Source organism: Sceloporus undulatus, chromosome 2, assembly GCF_019175285.1.
Source record: "Sceloporus undulatus isolate JIND9_A2432 ecotype Alabama chromosome 2, SceUnd_v1.1, whole genome shotgun sequence".
Taxonomy (NCBI): Eukaryota; Metazoa; Chordata; class Lepidosauria; order Squamata; family Phrynosomatidae; genus Sceloporus; species Sceloporus undulatus.
In genome coordinates this window covers 229507025-229530645 of record NC_056523.1, presented here as the reverse complement: position 1 = coordinate 229530645, position 23621 = coordinate 229507025, and the positions used below count along the sequence as shown (strand labels likewise).

Sequence of the window (23621 nt, the reverse complement as noted above, 5' to 3'; positions counted from 1 at the left end):
AAGCTTTATTTATATGGTATAGGGTGGAGAACATCATGATGAATATTGTAAAAGAGAAAAGCACATTTAGGGAGCCACACTCCCAAATATAAATTTGGTCTGTGGGATTTTTATGTCGTCATATCAGAATAACTTTAGGGGTACATTAATGTATATGTGTCCCTTATGGAACAATATCGATTTAAAACCTAAGAGACTATTGTTGCTGCTGTTGTTGTTAATATATTGTAAAGCACCTTAGTGGACAGCGCCTTTAGGAAATAACTTTAGGGGAATATAAATGTGTCTGTGTCCCTTATGGAACAATATCTATTTATAGCCTAACACACTGTTGTTGCTGGTGTTGTCATTGTATCATAGGGTACCTTAGTAGATGATGCCTTGCACTGTTTGAAGAAGAACTTAAGTTCTGCGGATGGAGCCTACACCAAGGCCTTGTTGGCTTATGTCTTCACATTGGCCGGGGACACAGAATCACAGCAACAGCTCCTGAAAGAGTTAGAGGAACAGGCTGACAAAATAGGTAGGAGAGAATATACCATTTAATACAGTAGAGTCTCGATTGTCCAACATAAATGGGCCGGCTAATAGCTGGATAACCGAAAATGTTGGATAATCTGCAGGGTCCAAGAAATTGTCCCCAATGACGACACACACGCCCCCCATGCCACCATTGGGTACAAAAGTGCCTCCCCTCCTCCCTTCTTCCTTCCTTCCCTCACTCCCTTGTTCCCTCCCCGTCTTGTTCTCTCCGTCCTTCCCTGCTTACCTCCTGAGTCCTACTTCCTCCGCGGTGGCTTCTGCCCCAGCTTGGAGTCTGCTGGGACTGGGAGAGGGCTGAAGTTCCATGCTGCAAAGGAGAGTACTAGGCGCTCGGCGCGCTCACAAAAAAGCATGGGATGTTGGATAATGGCACGGCATGTTGGTTTTCCTCAGCCCGAAGGGAGTACATGGACTCCCTTTGGGCTGAGGAAAACCAAGCCCCCGGGAAGAAACATTATTTCCTAAGAGGCTCTAGCATAAGCTGATTTTCCCTTATGCAGGGGGATCCGGAATGGATCCCCCACGTAAGGAGAGGGCCCACTGTACATTGTTCTCAAGACTTCTGTTTTATGAGCCTGGTTTCTAGAATGGCTTTGACTCTTTCCAAGTAGTAGTTCCTTCCACTGAAGAGTGAAAGTGAGAAACTCAAAAAATGTTTCCTCTGAATGGGAAAAAAATTGGAAGAAGAGAATCAGATATACTCAAAACTATGCAATCCAGGAAAATTTGATCAAAATGCAATTTAGATGGTTTTTAACCCCCGAGACAATATCTTAGATGACACGTAATAGCCAAAATAAATGCTGGAAGTGTAAAAAAGAAGTGGGAAATATGATACACTGCTGGTGGAAATGCCAAAAAGTAAATAATTTTTGGACTGAAGTACAATAAAAAATACAGGAGATACTCAAGATTAAAATAAATAAAGATCCAAAAATGTTTTTGCTAAATATGATAGAGAATGAAGAGGTGGAAAGAAAGTATGGAAAACTTCTATTTTATATGATAAGTGCCGCGAGATTGTTGTTGGCAGCAATGTGGAAATCAGAGATGGTCCCAGACATGGAAAGTTGGATGTTAAAGATGTATGACTACTGTATATGGAGATAGATAAATTAAGTTGCTTTCTAAAAAAAAAACCAGTCGATAAATAGGTTCAAGAATGATTGGGAACCCTGGATATGTTATATGAAAGAAAATTAAGGGATCTATACAAGTATCATATTTAATTAAAATGCAATATATGATTTCAATTTCACTTGTGATTAGAAGGAAATATGTGGTATTAATAATAAGTTAAAATACGAATAATATTTTAAATAAGTTAAAATAGAAAAGAGAGAGAAGCATTAAGGGTATAAAAATATACATGTAAAGAAGATTTAGGAACGAGAAGCTATAGAAAGTGATGAATTGATTAACCAAATAGACACGGTTCTGACAGAGAATTGAGGAAGGAATGGGGTGGGGGGGAATCTAAATGTAAATGAATATATTATTGTACACATATACAATGTATTTTATTTCAGTTTGCAAAATGTAATAAAAATATATTAAAAAATGTTTCCTCTTAAACGTTAAACAAATGTTAGCATATATAATTATATATAATTATTATTAAGTGTATAATTAATTAAACAAATGTTACTGTATATAATTTTCCATCTCTACAAAAAGGGGGGAAATGGCTCCACATCATTGATTTTAATCTATCCATTTAAAAAAAGAAAAAGAAAAAGACTCCTCACTCCCATTCCCAGCAAAGACTTTTTTATTTTTCCATTGAGAAAGATATATATTAACAGAAGATGCAGACTTTTATTTGTTCTAATGGTCCATATGATAATCATTGAAAATCATGGGCCATGTACTAGTTTGTTGAATGGTGTTTATATTTGAGAATGGACCTACAGTCGCCCCTCTGTCTGCACAGCCTTGAAATTCGCACCCTCGCACAAGCAGCAAATGCAGGGGGTACATAATGGGGCACACGTCTGCAGTGTGCAGCCACTGGGCTTGAGTATCGTCAAGTTCCATTTTTGTGTGGGGAGGGGTCTAAAACAGATCCCCAGTGAAAACGGAGGCCCAACTGTATAACATTTTGGTTTTGTAATTTATTTATTTTTTGCTCTGTCCTTTGATGCCATGTGACAGGGGAAGTTTTATCAATTTTATCAGTTTAAAAAAATAATAATGTCCTTTTCTAAAATAAAGTCAAGGTTTCGTGTTACAGTTTTGTTTTCAATTGCATCTTGCAATATCTTCACCTACTCCTAGTCCTAAAACACCATGCTATGTTTATGCTATTAGCAAAGGAGACATTCTTTAGAGGACTAATAACTCTGAGGTACAGTCGAAGCACTCCTCAGTTGACTTCAGTCTGAGAATCTGTTCACTTTGGCTGGGAATCACAGAATCATAGAATCATAGAGTCAGAAGAGACCGCAAGGGCCATCCAGTCCAACCCCATTCTGCCATGCAGGAAATCCAAATCAAAGCATCCCCGACAGATGGCTATCCAGCCTCTGTTTAAAGACCTCTAAGGAAGGAGACGAGCGAGTGTGTTCCACTGTTGAACAGCCCTTACTGTCAGGAAGTTCCTCCTAATGTTGAGGTGGAATCTCTTTTCCTGCATCTTGGATCCATTGTTCCTGGTCCTGTTCTCTGGAGCAGCAGAAACCAAGCTTGTTCCCTCCTCAGTGTGACACACCTTCAAATGTTTAAACAGGGCTATTTGTAATATTGTCTGCTCTTTCAATGGTGTTATTTGTTCTAGTTTTTAAACACCTTTATATTTTTCAGAGTTTGGTTTGCCAAACCAAATGCTGATTGCAAAAATAACACGAAGAACACCAGCAGACGCAAGTTGTTTGGTTGTGATCAGGATGATAGTAACCATAAACTCAGAGATAAAAATCCCATTAACTAGCAGGTTTGGTTACTCCTGTTTACTGTATTTTACCCGATGACATTAACCAAAGTGCAACAAAGAAGGCCACCTGAGGAAAAAACACACTGCATATGGCTTGCTCATGGAAGGTTTAGGTTGTTTGTTTCATAGAATCATAGAATTGTAGAGTTGGAAGAGACCACAAGGGTTTCTTTATTTGTTTGCTTCTTGAGAAATCCAAAAGTGGAAATTTTACTGTCTGGTATGCAGAAGGCTAAGGGAAATTATTTGCAATTATTATTCTGGATTATTATTACAGGAACTGAAGGGTGACTTTTTATTCCATACAGAAAGAATTTCCACTCCGTTCTTTCTTTCTCCTTTGTAGATGGAACTGTGTCCTTTTCAGAAACAGAGACCACTGCCTACTTTCTCTTGGCTTACCTCATTATGCCAGAGGTGTCTATGGATAAAACTTCCCAGATTGTGCGTGCCCTCACCCAACGACAGAATGCATATGGAGGCTTTTTCTCTACACAGGTAATGGACTAGGTTTATCCTCTGGGAGGAGAAGTTAGGTTACTGATAGAAAATGAGCTTTCGTTGTAGGGCATATATGGCTAATAGTTGCAATGGGAACCAGAAATACACATTCTGGCAATAGGAGCTTGCCACACTAAGTACAGGACCTGGAATACCTTGGCTAGCAGAGCCAGCAATAGTGCATTTCCCCCCACATAAATATGAGAGTACTAACATTTGACAGCAAGGCTCAGTTGTTATAGCCTTTTCACAATGTTTTGGATATACTTTGCAAAATGTAAGACCCTGAAGCCTGAAACATTTGGAAGCAAGAATGGAAATGAACGTATTCTGTGACCAGTGCTTTCATAGAATTATTAAGCATATTATGATCCCAGCCCTTAAATATAAGATAAAGTAAGGTAAATATCAGGGAATCTAGCAGAGAGGGGGGGGGACCCCAAAATTATACTTAATTGATGCAATTTTATTTAATTATGATTAATTTTATATATAATACAGCCCCATAGAAAGCTCATATATGTATATGTTACCAATTTGGTAATGTAAATAAACACCCTAAAAGGGTATAGAGTGACATATTTATTTCCCTGTGTTGAGTAATCTGGAATTCCAATGTTTAAGATTAATTAAGGGGAATGTTTATGTTATGCCTACATGTTAGAACAATACTTAAGCTTAAATTTGGAAGCTTAGGTGACTAAGCCAATGGACTCTATAGGAAACTCCTGAAATATACGAATAAGCTGGCAATGGCAATGGATTTGCAAATTTCTCAACATTTATACTACTGTTTCACTGTAATATAAATACCATATGCTCTCTGTAAATATTGAAGATTTTCACACGGCATTGTTATATCATTCCTTTATCATCCCAAAGTGTAGTGGAATCGTCTTAACAGATAGACAACTCCAAAAGATTTTCACATTGAGGCTGCTAGTGTTCTTAAATCATTGATATATCAGAATTTATCAATAAATGATTACAAAACGATTTCAAACCAGTTACATTCACACACTGGATACAGCAACGATGTAAGAATGATTTAGCAATGATTTAAGAACACTAACAGCCTCATGTGAAAGTCTTTTGGAATCGTCTATCTGTTAAGACACTTCCACTATACTTTGGGACGATAAAGGTACGATATAACGATGCTTTGTGAAAATCTTCATTGTCAGTAAGATTTACATAGGAGCCAGCATGTGATAGTGGTTTTGAGCACTGGACTACAACTTTGGAGACCAGAGTTTGAATCCCTGCTCAGCCATAAAACCCCAATGGGTGACCTTGGGCAAGTCACACACTCTCAGCCTCAGAACTCCATTATAGGATCGCCTTAGGGTCGACATAAGTCAGATATGACCTGAAAGCACACAGCAACAACAATTATTTACGTATGAAATAAATGAACATAGAAAATAAGACAACTATATTTATGAAAGCCACTCAGTGATGTTACACTTAGTCACAAAATCAGAGGCGGAAATCATAGCATGGAAAGAATGTGCCTAAGAAAAGTTATGAATAAAAGCAGGATTCAGAACTGATTGGAAAAGTGTATCAATGAAATACAGTAAAACACATGTTAGATATTTCCCATAAGGTGAGGTGTCACATATCTGACTATTCCTTCACGTCAAAACATCTTGCTTTTACTACATAGAACTAGCCTTGCTTGTCTAGGGATGTTTTAGCTTTGTGCATTCAAACATGTAGTTTCTTACATTTGTCTATAGTGGCATGGTGACTGTGGAAAATGCAAGCTTGTAGGCTGTTTAAATCAGTAGTTGGTTTATTTTTTTATTTTTTTAAATTCTATTTTGCCTTGTATCTAAGAGTCTCCAGTTAGCAAACAGTAAATCACTTTAAAACAAGTAAAAATCGTATACATGTGCAAACTGGGGTAGATTGCATTAGACTGCAGAAGCTTGAATGAAAATACATGTTGGTACCAAAATGAAGGTATTTTTTCACCAATTGGGCCTCTAAGGGACTATTCCATAACCACAACAGAATTTTAATGCCACGTTGCCAAGATTTCCCAGGGCTGGATTCCTTTCTTATGGCTTCAAAGAGAGTCATGCCCAACATTACTATTTCCATTTCCTCAGGAAACTGTAGTTGGAATGCAGGCTTTGGCCAAGTATGCAGCCTTGACTTACCGTGAGATAGAAGACCTCAAGGCAGTGGTAAAATCTGGAGAGGGTTTCCAGCATGAATTCCACGTGGACAAGAAGAATCAGCTGGTGCTGCAGCAGGCCTCTCTCCCAGAAGTCCCAGCTCAATACAAGGTGGAGGTATCGGGGAGTGGCTGCGCATACGTGCAGGTGAGCCCTGGGAACTCTAGGCAGTGACGGTAACAGCGACTCTGGGTTTGTCCCACATGATACAAAACAGAGACTGGGAAGAGAACTGCTAAGGGGTTGGGGAGTGTGGTGGCAAAGACAGGACACATGTGGGTTACCGTGGCCCCATTCCCACTAGCTTATAAAGTGGATCAAGACACGGATTATGGGGACATCATTCCCATTTGAGCGTGCATTCAATCCTCATTGCGCCAATTTCGTTCCCATTGGAATCCGGATCTGATCCCCATACAATCGATTTTTCCTAGGAAAACCCGAATCAGTGGTGGATAATCGGGGTTAATTTGATTGTACTTTTTTGGAGGTTTTTCCTGCGCCTCCCGTGTCTGATTCGGGGCAAATGAATGGGAATGACAAGGCTGTCTGATTCAGGAACTTGGGGATGGGAGGAGCAGTGCTCAAGGGGATGGCCTGGGGGTGTCACCCGCTTGTTCTCTTTCCTGCATTACCGGTGCCATTTCCCCCCGTTCGCATAGCCTTTCCCTCGGTGGAATGGGAAGCAGGGTAAGGCGATCGCATGTGTAGACAATTTTATTTTTTTTAATTAAGCTTTCGATCGCTTAGGCGCTCTGTCGGGTGTCCAAACCTAGCAAATTCCTACACTGACCTCCAAACATGGTAAACACATTACGCCCCCCTGCAACCTCCCCCCTGCTCCACATGCATAGATCGATGTGTGAGAAGACCCATTGAACACCATTTTTAACCATTATTTTTTCCTTTTTTACATGCCTGCTCGATCGCCCCCCAAACAGCCCAGGGAGCAATAGGGGAGTCAAAGGGACTTGGGGGGATAGAGGCTCCTTCCCCTTTCCCAGAGGGACTCTGGGAAGACACAGGAGAGCCTGGGAGGCAAAGGGACTTGGGGGAATAGAGGCTCCTTCTCTCTTTCCCAGAGGGGAAAAGCACCTAAGTGATTGATTGGCTGTGACATCAACACCTAGGCACTTGATTGACAGCTGCTTTAAAAAAAAGAGGTTCTGTAAGGGCAATGGGAACGGGGAGCAAAAAAGTCCGCTACAAATTACAACCAAGAAAATTTCAGTGGGAATGAGAACATGAGTTAAAAAACCCCAAATCCGTTTGCACCCTTTCGTAATGGGAACGAAGGAGCAGATTCAAATACGACTTGGGGGGGGGGGAATCCAAGTCAGAATTGCAGCAATATAAGCCGCTTTTTTCCCAGTGGGAATGGGGCCTTTGATTCCTGAGCAGTACTGTGAAAAAGGAACACAGTTTGAGATCCTTTTCAGCACTGGTGGATATGAAGGTCAGCCAGTATGCTTATGCTGGAGCTTCAGCTCCATATCAGTAGTTGGAGAGCATCTATTGGCCTCTTGAACCTCCAATATACTTACATCGGAGGGCTGGGAAGGCCAAAAATGCTCCTTCCCCCCAGCTGCAAAACCACAGCCAGCCATCCCCTAGGCACACCTATGCTTCCATGGGTGATCTATCACCAGGAAGATGGAGCTGTTCCCTGGCACTGTCTCATTTCTTTCATGGAGCTGGAGCTGGGCCCGGGGAGGGGGAGGCCTTGTGCTAAAAGGTACCCCGAGGCTAGCACTAGCATAATTCACTAACATGATTGCTACTAGATGCACCATGGTTTTCATGCTCTGCATATTTTAGTAACTCACTTCCCCGCAGCTGGAGCAAATTTGAAGAAGAATAGTGGCTCCTTAATCAGAATGAAGGCTGCAGTCAAGAAATGAGAAGAAGATTAACACTAGGAAGGACAGCAATGAAGGAAACTAAACAAAATCCTGAAGTGTAAAAATACATCACTCAATACTAAAATCAGGATGGTCCGTGCCATCGTATTTCCAGTTTCTATGTATGATTGTAAAAGCTGGAAGAATGCTGATAGAAAGAAAATCAACTCATTTGAAAATACGGTACAGGAAAAGCATTCTTTTTTTAATTTTTATTAACTTTTATTAATAAAAGACAAACATTACACATAACACATAAAACATTACACATTAGACATTATACAACCAACATTATTTCAACTAACTCAGTACCATACAATATAGCTAGACCTATCTACAAACACTCTTACATACATATATACATATTTACATAAAAACATAAAAAGGACACCATGCTTTTGAATCTTCCCTTGTCAAGTGTGTTCACCTTCCCCTATTATTTTTTAATTCTGCTTTCCTTTATAAATTTTTCTATCCCAAACTCTAGTTCCCATATTTTATACTTTATTCTAACATATTAACAGAATATAGAGAAATATATTTATTTTCCAAACATCAACAAAATAGGTCAAAAATTAAATCATTTAGGTTCAATTTCCCCTTTAATCAAAATTCCATCCTTTTGAAATACTATACACCTTAAGACAATTCCAATCTTCAACAGTTGATTTTCTGTTTATATCTTTTATAATAGAGATGAGTCTATCCAAATCCGTTGCTTCTCTCAGTTTTACAAACCATTCTTCTAAAGGAACATTTTCTTGTTTCCAATGTTTTGCGTACCATATCCTTGCAGCGGTAACCATATACAATATAATACGTGTTTCTTTTTTATCACTTCTTAGCTTATGTATCATATTCAACAAAAAATATCACAGGATCTAGTGGAATTTTAATTCTTAATATCTCTTCCATCAGATTTTGTATTCTTTTCCAAAATCTTTTAGCTTTTGGACATTTCTACCATTGATGAAAAAATGATCCTTCTGGTTTGTGACATTTCCAACATTTTATATCACCTGTGTTATACATCCTGTTCAATTTATAGGGTGTCATACACCATCTGTACATCATCTTGAGGAAGTTTTCTTTATATTCTTGACATAAAGTAAATTTATTTGAAATTTTCCATGTTTTTTCCCCATGTTTCTAATTCTATAGGTTTCCCTATATCTTGTGCCCATTTCACCATGACATGTTTCACATTTTCATTTTCCGTATTTCTAGTTTTTAGTATTTTATAATATTTGGATATATGCTTTTTCCCCTTATCTGTAAATATTTTATCCAGTTCGTTCTTTTCTCTTGTGAATCCTATTACTTTTCCGTCTTTTTTGAATTGTTCAAATAATTGGTTATAGATAAACCATTGAATATTTATTCCTTCATTTTTCAATTGTTCTTGAGTCTTAATATTGTAGTTTTCATCTTTATCTTGTAGTAGTATTTTATCCAAAATTCTCCTTTTTCTTTTAATCTATATTGAAACGCCTCTTGTGGAGATACCCACATTGGTATTTCTTTATAAAATTGTTTTATTAATTTTTAACCAAATTTTTAAGAGAGATCTTCTGATAAAGTGATGTTGGAAATCTTTATTATGTTTAATTTTGTCATACCATAAAACGGCATGATATCCAAATCTCATATTACTGCTTTCTAATGTGAGTACTCTTTTATTGTCCAAGTTTACCCATTCTTCTATCCACTGTAAACATGAGGCGTAATAGTATAATTTGAGATTGGGTAATGCAAAACCTCCTTTTTCCTTATCTTCATTTAACGGTTTCCAATTGATTCTTGTTCTTTTTCCCTCCCATATGAAATTTGTTAAATCCTTTTGCCACTTATCAAATACTTTTTTGTCTGATATTATTGGAAGATTCTGAAACATGTACATCAGTTTTGGTAGTACTTGCATTTTAATGATTGTTATTCTCCCCGAGAATACATTTAATTTTGTCCATTTAATTAAGTCCTTATGTATTTCTTTCCAAATTGTATTATAATTGTTCTGAAACAAATCTTTTTTTTTTTTGTTTTGTTTTTTTTGTTAAATATATTCCCAGATACTTCGTTTTAGTCACTATTTTGAATCCTGATTTCTCACTTAATTCTTTATCTTCTTTGTTTTTGGTCTTTTGTTAGGATGACTGTTTTGTTCTGATTAACTTTGAATCCTGATAGTTTCCCATAATCTTCTATAGTTGTCTTCAAATGGCTAATACTTGCAATCGGTTTTTCTAAAAAAACAAATTATATCATCTGCGAATGCTTTAACTTTAAATGTTTGATCTTTCACCGTTACTCTTTTTATTTCCGAATTGCCTCGTATTGCCTTATTTAATACTTCTAATATAATAACAAAAAGTAATGGGGATAGGGGACATCCCTGTCTTGTACCTTTTTTTATCTTGAAAATTCGAGATCTTTCATTGTTTATCATCAATTGTGCCTCTTTGTTCTTTATAGATGTTTTCTATCCATTTACTGAAATTTAGCCCCATATCCATTCTTTTGATCACTTCATATAGAAATGTCCATTTGACCTTGTCAAATGCTTTCTCAGCATCCAATAGGATCATTGCGAGTTTTCTTTTATTGTGACATTCAAAATGCTCTATTATATTAATTACTGTTCTTAAGTTGTCTTTTATTTGATGATTGGGTATGAAACCATTTTGATCCTTATGGATAATTTTTTGTAATATTTTCTTTAGTCTTCCTGCTATGATTGCTGTAAATATCTTGTAATCTGTGTTTGTTAAAGAGATAGGTCTATAACTATCCTTCTCCTCCTTGGGAATCAACGTTATAAAGGCATCTTTCCATGAATCAGGTGATCCATTATTTTTAATATCGTTTAACACCTTAGTTATTGGTTCTACTATCACTTCTTGCATTTTCTTATAGTAATTGATGATAAACCATCTGGCCCAGGTGTTTTTCCTGCTTTCATATTTCTGATAACTTCATTCTTGGAGATTTCTCGATTTAAAGTTTCTTTTTGTTCTTCATTCAATTTTATTATTGTTTGTTCTTCTAAGTAAGCTTGTATTTCTTTAATATCTTTCTCTTTCTCAGGGACTTGTAGTTGATTCCCATATAATTTTTCAAAATATTCCAGAAATATATTATGTACAGTGTCCTGGTTAGTAATTGATGTTCCTTCGTGATGGATTTCTGTTATTAATCTTTTTTCTCTCTCCTTTTTTAGTTTGTTTGCTAGTAGTTTGGTTGTTTTGTTTCCATATTCGAAATGTTTCTGTTTGCAGATTCTTAGTTGCCTTTGTATTACATTAATTGCCATTGATTTCAATCTTTGTTGTAAGATTTGCACTTCCATTTTGAGTTTTTTGTCTCCTTTTTCCTTCCATTCCTTTTCTTTTTTAGTTCCTTTCTAATCTCATTCTCTTTTTTCTGTTCTTCTTTTCTTTTTTCCAAATTTATTTTTACTTGCATCCCATATCGTTTTTTGTTTCATCCCTTCTGTTGTATTAACTTTAAAGTAATATTTTAATTCTTTATCTAGTTTGCTTTCTTCATTTAACAAATCATTATTGAGTGTCCATATAAAATCTTGTTTCTTTTCGTACATCTTTAATATAATGTGGTTGTGAGCTGACGCTGTTTTTGTCAAAATATCCATCGAGTCCACTTTGGGTACTAATGTTTTTGTGGCAATAAAGAGCTCTATTCTAGAAAAATATATAAAAAGTCTAATTCCTTGCTTGGTTGTACTTATATCTCCAAATGTCGAGCATATTATGTTCTTCCAACAACGTAAAGAAAGATTTGGGTAGTTTTCCCTGGTTTTTTCTTATTTGTTTACCCGTATTGGAGAATCTATCTATATCTGGTTGGATTACTCCATTAAAGTCACCAAGTAGTAGAATTTTATCATAGTCTGTATTTTTTAGTTCTTTATCTATTGTTTCAAAGTAGTTTTCTCTGTTTTCCAAAGGGGCATATATCCCCACTACCAGTACTGTGAGATTTTTAAGTTTGACTTGTGTTGCGAAGTATGTGCCCTCCTTGTCTTTAAATATTTCTTTCGCATTGTATTTTTTATTTACGTATATCGCTATCCCTTTTTTCTTGGTGTCTGAAGTCGACGCGAAACATTGTCCTAATTTGGGGTTTCTTAAATATTTTATTTCTTTGTTCCTTATTTTAGTTTCTTGAATGCAAATGATGTCTCCTTTTAATTTTTCCAGCTGGTGGAATATTATGCTTCTTTTGTATTTTGAGTTAATTCCTTTAACATTCCATGATAAGATATTTATCACCATCTTTCCAATTATTTTATTCTGTTGTTTATAATTCTCATACACACACACACACACACACACATTTATTTATTTATTTATATATTGCCGACTTTATTTATCTTTAACACTATCTTATTATGTAACCTCCCCTTGTTGTTCTTTATTGATTCCTTCTTCTGTCTCTTCACCTCTGTCTATTTCTTTGTTTCCTTCTTGGGTATTTTCCGTAATTTCCTCTTCTTTCGATCTACCAGATGGTGAGTTGTTTTTTGTTTTTTCTTCTTCCTTTTTTTCTCCTTGATTATTCCTTTCTTCTTCCTTTTTCTTTTCAGCATATCCATTTGCTTTCCATTCTCTTGCTTTAAATGTCTTTTTTTCCTCCATCATCTTTATTCTCTCTTCTTAATTTTTGTTCCATCTTCTTCGCTTTTTCAATGTTATCAATTCTATATCTTTTCTGTTTGTAAGTGAAGGATACCTCTTCAATTCTCTCCCATTTATAGTCTTTGCCCAACATAGACTATGGGAGAGATTACAGCTACAAGGTTTATAACATTTTGGTGTTACCATGTTTATTAATACACCTGTACATAAACTATTTGTTTATTTAACTCTGGAATGGGGAGTAAATGTGGTGGGCCTTTTCAGAGCAGTCTACATCTGATCTTTGTAACACTGAAGAATCTGCCAGATGTTACTTTTCCAAACAGTTTCACTTATTCTAACTGTCTTTTTTCACAAACTCAGAGGCTGGAAATAGGGAAATCTTTTAAAGGGCATTTAGACTAACATTGAAAGTTATAGCAAATATCAAATCATCCTCTTTAAACAAATTAGATGAACCATGTTGAATCCATTACACAGCCCTCAGACAAATGTAGGACCAGTGAAAAGACCATTATTTTAAGAGCATCCACCCAAACTCATATTTTCAAGTCACAATAGATATTCCTGGTCCAGCGACGGAGATTTACCAACCAGTCCTGGACAGGGTCACACTTTCCTTTTTAGTGATTGGTAGTAATGTTGTTGTTGTTTTACTAACTATATGTTTAGATAATATTTTATTTTGTATTGTATTGTGGTTTTTATTCTTTGCTGTAATCCCTCCTTGATCTACAGGGAGAGGGGGAAATACAAATAAAATTTATTATTATTATTATTATTATTATTATTATGACTTTGTCGATCTTCCCTCCCATACTGATGGAAGTTCAGATCAAGCAAAAGGGCAGCAAATCAAATGAGCTATATTGTCACTTGTTTATTTCAATAGGAAATAAATTCTTTCCATTTCTCTGTGTTATTCTGGAGCAAGGAGAGGAAATCTTAGACACTCCTTTGGAAAAAATCTCTCCTTGCCCCCTCAAAAGAACTGTTGGCAGAAAATCTCATTATGCTAATCAGCAGACTCCAGATTGCTTAAAAGGGGAGGTCTCCTTAGCCAAGTCAAGTCACTTCACTTGATGTGAACCAACTGAATGGCTTAACTTGGTACAAGGTGTCTATGAAAATGAAAGAGCTGACCATGTATGTCAGCCCACATCGCCTGTGAGTGAACCACCTAGTTAGTTTTGCTTTGAAAATGGCAGTTTTGTTAAAACGACCACAGATGGAGCATATTACTTGTTTGATAGCATTACTCATGATGCAGCAGGAGCTGGAATAAAGCCACTTTTTTTTTCTCATCTAGACTACCCTTCGATATAACCATGGACCTGAGATGCCTAAGGTTTTTACTCTGAGTGTGGCAACATCCCCAAAAGAATGCAACAAGACTTCCAGGAAATATTTTGACATCCTTCTACAAGTGAGGTAGGGCATTTTATCTTATTTCATTCCTGAGCTCCAAAAATGCTTTTTGGAGAAAGCAATTTTGGGAGGCATTCAGACAGAGGTATGAAGAATTGTACCCCATGGTTCCCTTTTCCCAGCTCTGGTAAAAGTTCTCCATATGGTTCCATATTCTTCCCCACAGTTTTGACAAATGGCTTCCTTAGATGTCTTTCTCTTCTTCCTGTAGCTATACAGGGCTGCGAGAGAGAAGCAACATGGCCCTGATAGAAGTGAACATGCTATCAGGATTCATCCCAGTGAAGAAGTCTGTGAGGAAGGTGAGACAGTCTTAATCTCCATCTACCTCTTCATCCTTTTATCTGAGACAGGGCACCAGCCAGTAGTGTCATGTGCAATCCAGTGAAACATGGGATGCAGAGGCATTTGTCAAGTCTTCTATTATTATTATTATTATTATTATTATTATTATTATTATTATTATGCTTTATTTATAAAGTGCAGTAGATTTACACAGTGCTGTACATATAATCAGTTAAAAATAGAATAAAATAAAATAAAATAAACCTGCCTATGGCATACATTCTACAAAAATAATTCAACATGATGCATTAACCAATATATATATATATATAGAGAGAGAGAGAGAGAGAGAGAGAGAGAGAGAGAGAGAGCAAACAATATAGCAAACATTAAATAAAAATAAACATAGGAGAACAATCATGTGAGGTCTGGGAACACTTCCCTGAACAGTATAGTCTTTAACTCAGTTTTAAACCTGGATAAAGAGGGGTGATGAACCATCAAAAGCAGAAGATTAGTCCTGTACCTTCCTATGAGATGCTGCAGAGGCCTCTGGAAATTGTCACTTTGCCTACAAAAAGGGTGCCAGCCAGGTCAGATATGGTGGATATGGTAGATACAGAAAATCCAGCCAGTAAGAATCAGGAGTTGTGATTAACTGGAAGCTGAATGCAACCCACAAGCTATTCACAGTTGGTTTTTCTGATGTGTTTTTTTAAAGTGTGAACTCCTGGGTCCCTAGATTGCACAAGATCTCAGATCATTTTTTTGTATAAATGGTCATTTACTATTATTGGTTGCAGTTAGTGGCAGGTGCACACAAAATCACAAACAGGATGTTCCCTAACTTTACTTTGTTCTATATTCTGGCAGCTGGAAGAAAGCACTCATGTAAAGAAAGTGGAATTTGACCCTGACAGGATCAACATTTACCTGGATGAGGTGAGAGCTGAAGAGATGGCTGTCAATTTGGCATGGATCAGAGATTGGGAGGTGGACAGAAATTATAGAAGACAGTCTAACCTCTAGGCATTCAGGAAATGAAGAGACACATAATAGCATAGCTGGCTGGAAGCCTTGCACAGATGTGATGTGAAACTTTTCTCCACTCACTCTCTTTCCTTAGCTGGATAAGAATGTTCAAACCTACCGTTTCTCTGTGGAGCAGGAATTTGAAGTGACTGATCTTAAACCAGCAATTGTGAAAGTTTATGACTATTATCATCCAGGTAAGCAACTTACTTTTGTGCATTTATACGCAGTTGCACCATTGCTCCTCGGTCCTACCTTTTAGCCCCTACAGATCTTTGTCAGGATGTTTCGGTTTCCACTTTTTTTCATTCTGTGCTTATTTGTTCTTCACTGATGCTGTGCTCATGACCAGAGTGAGTACAGTGCTCCCTCGGGTTACGAAATTAATTCGTTCCGCGGCTAATTTCGTAACCCGAAAAACCTTCGTAACCTGAATTGCCATAGGCGCTAATGGAAAAAAAGCCGCGGCTCTGCCGCGGCTCCATTGAAAATAGCGCCGAGGTTTTTTCGTAACCCGAAAAAACCTTCGTAAGCCGAAACAATAAATCCCTATGGGATTTTTTCGTATCCCGAAAAATTCGTAAGCTGGGTAATTCGTATCCCGGGGTACCACTGTACCTGGCTGCCTTGGGAAGATGCTGGTGCCCAGCAACCCCAAAGCTTGCAGTCTAACTGCTGTTTCAATTTCCCACAATGCCCATGGTGTAGATTTTTTTAAAATAAACTTCAGTTAAGCAGTACTCTCTGGAATGCTGCTGTCTAGCCAAAAGCCAGTATGATGCAGTGGTTTGAACATGGGGCTATAACTCTGGAGACCATAGTTTGATTCCCCACTCAGACATGAAACTCAGTGGGGAACATTGGGCAAGTTACACTCAGTCAGCCTCACAAGAAGATAGTGACACACCTCCTCTGAAGAAATTCTCCAAGGTTTGCCTTAGGGTCACCGTAAGTCAAACATGACTTGAAGGTCCACAACAAGTACAGTAGCCAGATGGAGGTTAATGTAGCATATCAGATGCCATTTTGTCCAAGATCCCCTGGCTGTGCTTTCATGACCCCTAAATCCAGGTTCAGCAAGAAGCTGGTCTTTTTTCTCAGCCTACTACCCTGCCCCCCTCCCTTCCCATAGCTCTTTACCATAAAAACCCTTTCAGCAAATGTTCTGCACACCAAGGCCCCATTCTCACTAGCCCATTTGCTCTGGATAGAACTGGGCAGATCCGGTTGCCCCCATACCAAATCTCAACGGGTAGAGGTTCTCACTACCTTTGCCCCGATCAGTGTAATTTGCCTTGCTGAAGTTCACACTCACCAAAGTAGCTGTTTAAGATTGAGCCACTTTGTTGTCAATCAAACAATGTCAATGGTGACGTGTCATGCAGCCATTTGTCAACATCATGAATGCTACCCCTCCTTTAAAAAAGAACAAGCGGCAAGGTTCACATATGAGGCTTTTTTTTTTTTAGTTTTTTGACAGATTGTGCGAATGCTGGGAGCGAAAGAGACGTGAGAGGGCTTTGTGGCAGTGTGGCCCTCCGGGGCTCCCTTTCCTGGAAACAGGGAAGGCAAATCCATATATGGGTAATTGCATCACAGCCAGGGATATCCCAAAGAAAAACCTTCCTCGCCATCTTCCTTCAGCAAGAGGGGGAGTAGGAGGAGGAGGAGGAAGATGTAAGGGAGCCCTGCTTGGTCACGCCACACTCCTGGACCCCCAGGTAAGGGGTCAGCAACAGGAGGAGGAGGAGGAGGAAAAGGGAGCCCTGCTCGCTCACGCCGTACTCCTGGACCCCCAGGTAAGGAGTCAGCAACAGCAGCAGCAGCAGAAGGAGAAGGAGGAAGAGGAGGGAAAGGGAGCCCTGCAGGGCCACACTTTCACAAAGCCTTCTCACGTCCCCTTCGCTCCCAGCCTGATGCATTCGCATAATCTGTCAAAAAAAATTAAAAAATTAAAAAGCCAAAGCGCCTGATGCGAGAGGGGAGGCATGTTCCGCCCATTGCCCACCTTCTGACCTTCGATCCCTTCCACTAAAGGACCTGATCATGACCAGAGCCAAGTTCACATTGGCCTGGAACCGTTTTTTTCCAAAAAGAAACAGGATATACCCCAGTTTCAAATAACCCGTGCTGAGGGGCATTTGCTCCAGATCTGGTGTGCAAGCCCCAGATCCAAGTGTAAAAAACCCAACACCAGTGGGAACTTCCCACTTTTAATCCGGGGTGGAAACCGGGGTAAATGGTAGTATGAATGACCCCCAAGTATTATAGTGGGTGAATCTGTATGAATCTGTTATGCAACCTTTACTCTTAAAGCAAGAAATAACAGGTGTAGATTTTTAAATGGGCCACCTCCGTTTTAGGCATCTGCTACCCATTTTGTTTCACTGCATGACTCTCATGAGAATGTGGCTGATACTTATCATGGTGGTGTGGAGGGGCTTCCACTTCATCTGTGAGCATGAGACTCAGTGAGACTGAACTTTCTCACTCATTCTGCCCAGCAAAGACTGTTCTAAAAAGCTGATGCATCAATGTTGGCTGGCTTTGTGAGGGTCTCTCGACACAGTAACCCTCTGGAGTGAAGGGGTATTATCGTTCCTCCTCTCTTGTAACCTTTTGGAGGGCGCTGGTGTTTTAAAAAAGGATCTGGGAAAGATTAATTTGGGTTTTAGGGTTTTTTGTTTGGTTGATTTAAAGATATTATTAGTACATTAATCTCTTACCTTCTGTTAAAAGCATTGTTCAAATGTACAGTATTTGAATTCATTTTTGTAAGCTACTGAGGGTAGAGGGTACAGAAATGAACTCAGCTCATGGACACTTCTTCTTCTCTTTTACCCAGATGACCATGCCACTATTGAATATAATGCCCCCTGCAGCACAGGTAATGTTGGACAGACTCCTGGGTTTTTCTCTGTGTTTGTCTTGCTTTTTTTCTTTTCTTTGTCTTGGTTTGGTCACTTTTGTTTTTCTGATCATTAGATTGCCCAGGGCAATTACTCATCATTATCCTCACATGATAAGGAGCTAAACCAGATGTGTCTCTATTTCTCTTCAAGCCATTGGTGTAATGAAAAACTAGATTCTGGGGAAAGGGCTGCTGTTTACATCCTTTTCTTCCAGTTATTATACTGACATTCTGTGGGAAAGAATCTGGGAAAGAGTGGGGAGATGGGGAAAGCAACTTGGCATCCCATCTTTGAGGGGGAAATGCATGACACAAATAACGTAGTGGGGAGTTTTGTGTTGCTGAGAATTACACTCAGCCCTGTGTATCCACAGGTTTTTTATCCATGGATTCAAGCATCCATGCAGATAATAATAATAATAATAATAATAATAATAATAATAATAATAAATAGGATTTATTTATATGCCGCCCAGTCACTGGGAATCCAAGCGGCTTACAACAGAGGGGATAATAGACGGTTCCCTGCCCTCAGGCTTATATTCTAAAAAGACACAACACAAAAAACGGAGAAAGGGAATGGGGTAGGGGGGGATCAGGTCCAGCATGGTTTATAAATATAACATTCCAAAAAGCAAACCCTTGACTTTGCAATTTTATATAAGGGACACAATTTTATGATGCCCACTGTAATTATGGGGACTTCAGGCATGCGTGGATTTTTCTATGGGGGGGGGGGCTGGAACCAAACCCCAGCGGATATCAAGGGCCCACTGTAAAATCAAACTAAGACATGGCTTTAAGTACAGCTGCCATTTGATCAAACAGTAGGACTAGCCTTGTTCAAGTGTTGACTTCATGTGAGGCAAGGAGCTTGCTAGCCCTTCTCCCCTCCTTTGTCATTCCCAGTCAGTGCATAATGTCCTCAGTCTGAGAACCTTTGCTGTCCATGTAGGCTCTCCACAGGGGTTTGAACCTTTATTTTTCTAGAAAAACAAGAGTTTTGTGGCACCTTGATGACTAACTTTTATTTGGCATAAAGTTTTTGGGACTGTAACCGACTTCATCAGATGCAACTGAAGTCAAATTCAAGGTTTACGCAGGGGAGAAGGAGCAGGCTTTGTCCCCAAAGTAAGGCAGTTCCATCTTCCCAGAGTCCTGAAAGGCAGTCAGAACATACCTAGAAGCACCCACATAGCTGATTACTAGCTGGGGCAGTGGAGTTGCACCCAGGACTGCCACGGCTGCTGTTGCACACCTAGAGCAAGGGATGCACAGGGTACCTCCTTCTACAACATTCCCAAAAGTACCTATGCTGCTCTGAATGGTGGTTATGCCATCATATGTGGCCCATAGACTGATGTCCAAAAGACACTGCAGATTGCTTTAACTGCTCTGGCTCAGTGCTAGGGACTTCTGGGAACTGTAGTTTGTTGTGGCTCGCTGACAGAGAAGGCTAAACGTGTCACAAAACTGCAGTTCCCAAAGTCCCTAGCATTGAGCTATGGCAGTTAAAGCAGTCTCAAACTGGATTATTTCTGCAGTGTGTTTTGGACCTGAGTTTGCATCAACAGACTGAAAATGCTATTACCTTACTGATTTTCCAAGGGTCCAGTTGAGACTCAGGCCTGTTACAGACTGCCAAAATAAAGCTGCTTTGGGTCTCTTTGGAGGTATGCTATTTAAATGATGCATGGGTCCTTAAAAGAGGGCGCGGGGAGTTGCACCAAGCCACACTCCATTCCTAAGCACTGAGATGCAAGCTTTGGGGGTCAGCCTTCTGGATTCTTAGGGTGCATGCATCTTTAACAGTAACCTCCAAAGAGACCGAAGCAGGCTTTATTTTGGCAGTCTGGAACAGGCTTCAGAACCTCTTTTTAGAATCTCACCTTCTGCAGTTGAAAATTGCCCCATAATAATTGTTGGCTGTGAAACACAAACAGAAAAAGAAAGCTGGAGAGGAACCAGCAAGCACTTTAATTTCAAAATAGCACATAGAAAGGAGTGGTAAATAAAGCTGTTTACAATTAGATGAATTCCTGCATGACAGAAAACAAGGCATTACAATTAGGATGATTAATAGTGGCTCAGAAGCCACATAAACCACAGAAATGAAACTTAAATATAGATGATACGGACAGTATGGTAAGATAGTGAATGAAAAAAGAAAAAGAAAGAAAATTAAACCAAACTGATTTTTATTTTAAAAAAATTAAGTTTTTCCCATTCATAAGAAGAAGGGGTGGCTAAAGGATGAAACTGCCTGCCTCAAAACAATTCTTAGGCAAATGACAGACAACATGTAAACTGACATATGGAGACAATACTAATGATATTAAGAATGAGAACTACGTATACATGAAGCAAACGCTTAAAGAATAAAAAATGAATACAAAATATTTTTTTTCTTAACTGGAGGAAGGGATGCATTAAAATGCTAATATGTTTTCAACAATAAAGACAGCACAGTAAGCAAGTAAGGACTTTACTACACACAGCTTTTAAACTGCGTTTCACTGGGAAAGAAACACTTTGTGATACTCATCGCAGACATTGCCTCTGACCTCATAGCTGCCCTATCCCTGAGCCGTCCCTTTTCATTCATGGGGGAAACCCATAAAACCGGAAATTGAGCAAGTCCACAAGTGCAAAATTGTGGTTCCCAGGAATAATGCCAATGACCAGATACGTGGTGTGCCCTCATCCTCCTTGCTATTTTGAAGTGCCCTGATTACTTTTTCTTTTCTCTATCTTTTTTTTACTTTTTAATTAAATTATGGCACCAAGCTCCAGATTGTGCAAGGAAAAAGGGGAAACAACAAAAAAAACCCTCTAAAGATATGCTGGTAAACATGCAGGGAAATGGAGGGAAGAAGAGAGTGTATGGCCATAAGAAAATCTAGTGGTCAGCAGAAGTTGTCTGATGCACATCAAATTCTTGCCAGTTGCTGGACGCACATCTTCACATTCACTAACAGTGTTCATGCTCAACATAGTATGGTCGCGTAAATTATGAAATGTAGGCATGCCATGTTGCAAATTCTCATCATCATCCTGATTTTCTGCAAGACCATTTAATTTGCACTATATCATTTCAGCCTATGATCCCAAATAAAATCAGTTTTTTAAAAATAATAAGGAAGTGGGGAAATGTTTTTGCCTTCTTAAAACAAAAAAACAAAACGGCAGTGCCTTGTGTGATCAAGCACCCACAAGTATCTTAACTATTAGGCAGAAAAGCCAGGTAGAAGCGCTTATCCAGGAATGACAGAGAACTGCGGTGAAATGTAGCAGGAATATATACACAGAAAGCATGGAAGCCCTAGTTGCTGAAAACCAGCAGTTCAAAGTTCTGCTGTAATTTATAGTAGAAGATCAAGGATTTGGTATGCTTTGGGGCCTTCTCCATGGAAGACCCCTAGTCCCACAGAACATTTATAGTGCAATGGGTAATGTATTTTTTTGTATAAGCCAAACATTCCCCAGCCTAGTCACTCCAGATCCAGCTCATCTGAGATTAGGGCAAAGCCCAACAATTGGGGAAACAATTCATTCTTTAAATGCCATTTTTGGTTTGTTTTTCCCACAGAAAGTATAAAGAAGATAACCATTAACATCATCTACCTTCGCTATCTGAACTATGCTACTGTTAGCAATTAAATTTCTGAAAAGGACTTGTCTTGCGTCATTTTTGGAGGTTGCTTCTTATTAATGTAAACAAAACTAGTGGCCTGTTAAAAATAAATGCTTCGGGTCTCTTTTGGAGATATGGCTATTTAAATGATGCATGGGTCCTAAAGTCCGGAGGTCGCGCCAAAGCCACAGCTCCATTCCTAAGCACTGGAGTGCAGCTTTGGTGGCAGCTTCCGGATTCTTAGGAATGCAGCATCATTTAAACAGCATACCTCCAAAGAACCCGAAGCAGCTTTATTTTGGCAGTCTGAACACCGAATGGACGTGAATTATAAGATTATTCCAGAGCAAGGCTTCGCATTCTTCATGCCACTTTTTTAGTGTAGGTGTTGGAACTGTATGGCTCTTTAGACCACTGTTTGAACTGTAACTCCAGCAGAATCCCAACTAGGATAACCAATTACAAGAAAGAGTGAGGGTGCACTCCAACAACAAATTAAGGCTAAAATATTTCCAGCCTTGCATTAGTACGAGTGGTTTGCAAACATTTCCTCCTGGTGCTCCCATTTACATCTACATGCACATTTCGGCACCCCACTTAACACAGTATAGAATAAAATAATTTAGGTTTTTAGTGTGTGCCATTTCCATTCACACATTTATGTGGCCCATATTTTACTTCATAAGTAATTAGCATAACATAAAATAAAACATTTTTATTTCAATAAATTCAGTAGTCCAACTCAACACAATGTTCATATTTGGGTATACTCAATGAGATGGGCCCCTCGGTTTCCACAAATTATGTTTCCATGAATTTGAGCAACCGTGGATTGAAAACAAAATCATTTTTTAAAAAAAACTGTACCTGTAGAATACTGTGAAAAGTGACTTTTTGGGACGTGAAGGAGAGTAGGAGGAAGTAGGAAGGAAAGAAGGAGAAAGATAGAAAGAGGTGGTCAAAGGATAGAGAAGATAGATGTGTGGAAGAAAGATAGAAAGGTAGAGAACATAGAAGGGATGTCTCCCATACACAAAGACCAGTTTCGTGTGTCTTTGTGCCAGAACGACCATCATTAAAACTGGCCTGCAACTTCATTTCCATACACAAAGGATTCGTAATTTGAACTGTCACCCTCACATACCAGAGGGACAGAAAAGGATGATCCCATGCAGTCTGGAGGCGGCCAGTGCAATGCCAGCCATCCAGGAACATATTCAACCTCGAAGCAACGTCCCCCTAGCTGAAGTGTCAGCCCAATGGGGCTCACCTAAAAAATATGCATGGGATCCAACTAAGGCTGGAAGTACATCATTTTGGACTACAACTGCCGGAATCACCCAGCCCATCAGCAGGAGGATCCTGGGTGTTATGTGGTAAATAATATCCTACATGGCCCCAGATGAGTCTGGTCCACGGTCGCCATTATCACAAGACGAGGGACCAGTACACAACACACCCCAATGAAGTCACAATCAACAAACATGTCTTACAAGTGAAAAGGTGCAATGTTTGTTCCAATATCAATTTTTAACACCTCTTTCTCTGACTTTGTCCCACCAGATTAGTCAACCCAAAAATTCAACACCTCCCGTCCAGGTGTACCCAAGCAT

The 23621-nt window shown here is 38.8% G+C and overlaps 1 protein-coding gene across 1 annotated transcript in view; it reads left to right on the top strand.

Moving 5' to 3' along the window:
• The window catches only part of LOC121924316 (alpha-2-macroglobulin-like protein 1), an 81260-nt gene extending 59212 nt beyond the window's left edge, over positions 1 to 22048 (top strand). Inside the window, exons 29-37 of the mRNA XM_042455673.1 lie at positions 361 to 523; positions 3822 to 3973; positions 6094 to 6309; positions 14028 to 14149; positions 14358 to 14448; positions 15305 to 15373; positions 15558 to 15660; positions 18309 to 18350; positions 21964 to 22048. Of these exons, the coding sequence (XP_042311607.1) occupies positions 361 to 523; positions 3822 to 3973; positions 6094 to 6309; positions 14028 to 14149; positions 14358 to 14448; positions 15305 to 15373; positions 15558 to 15660; positions 18309 to 18350; positions 21964 to 22034 (1029 nt within the window). The 3' untranslated portion in view covers positions 22035 to 22048. The remainder of the gene's footprint in view (positions 1 to 360; positions 524 to 3821; positions 3974 to 6093; positions 6310 to 14027; positions 14150 to 14357; positions 14449 to 15304; positions 15374 to 15557; positions 15661 to 18308; positions 18351 to 21963) is intronic.
• The last annotated feature ends 1573 nt before the right edge of the window (positions 22049 to 23621 follow it).